This window comes from Octopus sinensis, linkage group LG4 (genome assembly GCF_006345805.1).
Source record: "Octopus sinensis linkage group LG4, ASM634580v1, whole genome shotgun sequence".
Classification (NCBI taxonomy): domain Eukaryota; kingdom Metazoa; phylum Mollusca; class Cephalopoda; order Octopoda; family Octopodidae; genus Octopus; species Octopus sinensis.
Window position 1 is genome coordinate 110,023,554 of NC_043000.1, and position 4,160 is coordinate 110,027,713.

Here is a 4,160-nt window from a genome sequence, read left to right on the forward strand (position 1 = left end):
TCCCCATTGTGACCATATATATGTGTGTGTGTGTATATATAATGATAAATCTCAGAGCGAGTGATAGAGCACAGAAAGTATGTCTATAGCCAGCTGGAGGAGGTGTCCTCCTGGGGCTACAAACTACAGTAGCATCCACCCTTAGGGGTAAGCCATATTCAAATGGCAAATATACGTCACTATATATATATACATATATATATATGTATGTATGTATATAACGTATGTATAAATATGTATGTATATATATATGTATGTATGTATATATATATGTATGTATGTATATATATATGTATGTATGTGTATATATATATGTATGTATGTGTATATATATATATATATATATATATGTATGTATGTGTGTATATATATATATATATATGTATGTATATGTATATGTATGTGTATATATGTATATATGTATGTGTATATATCTATATACGTATGTGTATATATATATATATGTATGTGTGTATATATATATGTATGTATGTGTATATATATATAGTAGGCCTATAGTAGAAGACATTTAGCCAAGGTGCCATGCAGTGGGACTGAAATCAGAACCATGTGGTTTGCAAGCAAACTTCTTACCACAGCAATGAGTTAATTTTCCCGTCATATATATAAGAATGACCTCCATCTTCCCTTTTGCTCCACAATTTTTCTCTTTTCTTTCTTCATCAACAGATTGGAGCATCCTGTATGTGGTCATTGTATGCTTCCTAATAGTCGTCGGCCTCGCTGGCTTTGTCTGGTTGACTTGCTGTATATGGAAAAGACGTCTATGGCGGTGGAGAACCAGAAAACGGCCCAAATATTCTTTACTTTCACAAAATGATAATGTCAAAGAAAATTTTAAAATGTTAACTAAAAGTAGGCAAAGTTTTTTCTTTTCTTTCTTTTCTTTGAAGAAACTAAAATAATTTCTCTTTTAATGTACTTTGTTTCTTTATTTATATAATTTAGTTTGAATTGTTTTAAGCTTTTTCTATCACATATAAATTGCTGGTTAGACACACAGTGTTTCATTTTGCAACCCTAATATGCTACCAAGTATATTAAGGGTTTATAAGTTGATGCTGTGTCCTGTTAGCAGGGCAATTCAATCTCTTTTAAGTTATCTCTACAGATTTCCTATTGCAAGTTACAACAGTTTGTGGCACTGAAGAAAGAACAATAACTTCTGAAATGTGCATATACACCTTTGATTGCATTGTTTACATTAGATATATTCATATATAAAACGTTCTAGCTTCTGAATTTTTATGGAAAATCTGTAGAGATAACTTAAAAGTGAGTTAGATACATTTTAGAGGTGTCCTGACAAGTGTTATGCTCTGAGATGTGTGTTAAAACCAAAACAATTGCACCATGGAGGACACATATTAACCATTCAAAAATATACAAAAAAAACTTAATTTCACTTAAGCATTTGTTATTTTGATGTCAAAGTTTCCCTCTCCCAACAGTGGACCTGGTTTGAGGCAACGCTTTTGATTAGTATATATTGTGGGCTTCAGGGTTATAAATATAATTGTTTTTTATATTGGTCAGTTGTTCTGGTTGTCGTCACCTGATGCTTGTAGTTGGTCAGTTAACTTGGTATTTTGTTGTAATTTACATTCCCTCTTTTCTTTCTATCAGTGGCGGTGGGGAGATGGGGCCTTTCTTATTGTATAGTACAGTCAGTGCTACAGGGTGGGTCAGAGGATGCCCCTGTGCCAGTGACACGTAAAAAGAACCCTCTAGCTGGCTCCTGTGCACTATCCCAACGTGATCGATGCCAGGCCCGCCCGACTGGCTCCTGTGCCAGTAGCACATAAAAAGCACTCACTACACTCTCAGAGTGGTTGGCATTCGGAAGGCCATCCAGCTGTAGAAACTCTGCCAGATCAGATTGGAGCCCGGTGCAGCTACAGTCTCTCCAGACTGTCAAACTGTCCAACCCATGCCAGCATGGAAAACGGATGTTAAACGATGATGATGATTTGTACTCCCTAATGTTTTGCGAGTGTATATCTTTGAACATATTAGATTACATTATTTTAGAGAATTGGGTCCTCTTTTGTTTATTATAGAAATGCCAAAAGACATTGGGAAATATAATGTCTGTATTCAGTTTAAGATGACCAATATTTGAATAGTACCACTATTTCGAGAGAACAGCAGAACATGGTGATGCAGGCAACCAGATCTGTGACTGTTATATTTATTATAACTGATTGAAAGTTCAATGTTTTGTCCCCATCAAGGGCAAAGCTGAAGACCTCCACTGCAGCATCCTCTGTCTGTCTTTGTCACCACTGGACTTATGAAGTTGGTCGTCAACAACTTAATATTAAAATCCTTTTATTACTATTCCATGAAATAATCACAAATTGACATGGAACCTGAGATTTATAACTAGAACCTCTGCATGGCCGTGTAACCTGCTGAAAATAGACCCCAAATCTCCCATCTTAAAAGGACACGGATAATGCAATCCAAGATGCATTATCTGCATTAAAGACTGCATGGCCATGTTTGGAATGTCCTTAATTGTAGTTCTAGGGAAAAGTAACTGACAATATCTCATGTTCATGCTTATACATGTGAACATAAACGAATGTGGTTCACTAATGAGAACTGAAACTAATTAACAGATTTGTTCACTGCTAATTTAGTACTTTTTAAATTTTTAGTCACTTAGTTAAGGGTGAAGTGCAGTGCTCACCACGACCTCCTCATCCAGGGCCATCAAACATTGTTAGCAGATTTATGCAAATCAGAAACTTGGCCAAATTCTTACCTCAGAATAGACTCCAGTCACCTAAGATAGTGCTGTTAAACAAGGGAACCAATTAAATCTAGCACCCAAATAAGCCAGGGTATAATTCGAACCTGAATGCCAAAACCACAACAAAAGGCGTTCCTTGTGAGGCCTGTCTGTTGCCTTATTTCATTTATTGAAAGTGAAAGCAATGAAAGGTAAATTCAACCTTGATGACATTTGAATTCAGAATGCTAAGTAGCAAAATAAATACTACAAGACATTTTATTCAATGTTCTAATTTACTTAAGTCTTTTGTTGAGGACTGATGCTCCATCAGCCATCAACAAACTGTTTTCCATTGATAACATGCAAGACTAAAAAACCCGCCTCAACTGAGAGGGGAGAGTGTGATAGTATTGAGGGAGGTGGCTTTGTACCCACAATTGAGAGAGAAAGAAGTGTCTTGCTGTAAGGGAGATAAATGACTGCCCCAATTGGAAAAAAGAGAGAGGGAGATGGTGGTGACGATGCATCAGGACATACCCTTAAATTAGAGGGAGGTGAACATAATTGACACAGATGATTCAACAGGGTGAATGGGGTAGATTTATCTAAAAAAAAAAAAAAAAACAGAAAAGACTAACACATCACTCACTGTCCAAACTGAACTAAATGTCCCTTGTTTTCCCTCTAACTCTACCTCTCGTCCCCTTTCTATTCATTAAGGTGTTTCATCTCTCAGTATTTGTGTTTAATCTTCTTTCTAACTCTCTCGTGTTTGCAGCTCGTTTAAAAGCCAAAACTGGGACCCCAGCCAGTGACTCAGATCTTTCAAGTGAAGATACATTATTTGTGAATCACAAAAGCCACAATGGACAAATCTGGCCTAAAAATGGAATAAATCAACACATAAGACCAAATATGTTGACCTAGGATTAAAAACAATTTACATTAAGTATTTTACACCTGGATATTGTGAGAGCTGTAAACGAGTTATAAGACTTTGAAAAAAGAACTCTAAGGAGATTTTTTTAAAAAAATAACTACAGCAATTATGGGAAAAACATCAGCTTTTTTTAAAACAAATCCCATAAAAATATTTGGGTTGTCATGACAACTTGGAAGTGTCTGTTTATTTTTGCACCGTTTTACACAGACATTAGAGAGTGTGTGTGTGTGTGTTGAGATAATGGGGGGGGTAAGATAGAGTGATGGAGGAAAACCTCTCATGTGTGGTGGGGGGAAGTGTTTGTATGATAAAGGCACAACATTGTGTTATCTATTCTTTAACTTTATGTTGACCAGTGAAAGACTGGCAGCATGAGAGAACTCTTGAGTCCAGTGTTTCACAAGAATCCTTCCTTCAGTTTTTAAGACTGTTCCTTTTTTTTTTTTTTTCCTCTCT

At 35.9% G+C, this 4,160-nt stretch overlaps 1 protein-coding gene across 4 annotated transcripts in view; it reads left to right on the top strand.

The window, feature by feature from the left end:
• Positions 1-3,788, top strand: part of LOC115210361 (dyslexia-associated protein KIAA0319-like protein) — a 128,669-nt gene extending 124,881 nt beyond the window's left edge. For all 4 annotated transcript variants that reach the window (XM_029778923.2, XM_029778920.2, XM_029778921.2 and 1 more), the window contains 2 exons: positions 691-876; positions 3,540-3,788. In XM_029778923.2, coding sequence (XP_029634783.1) covers positions 691-876; positions 3,540-3,688 — 335 coding nt within the window. In that variant the 3' untranslated portion in view covers positions 3,689-3,788. The remainder of the gene's footprint in view (positions 1-690; positions 877-3,539) is intronic.
• Positions 3,789-4,160: the final 372 nt, after the last annotated feature.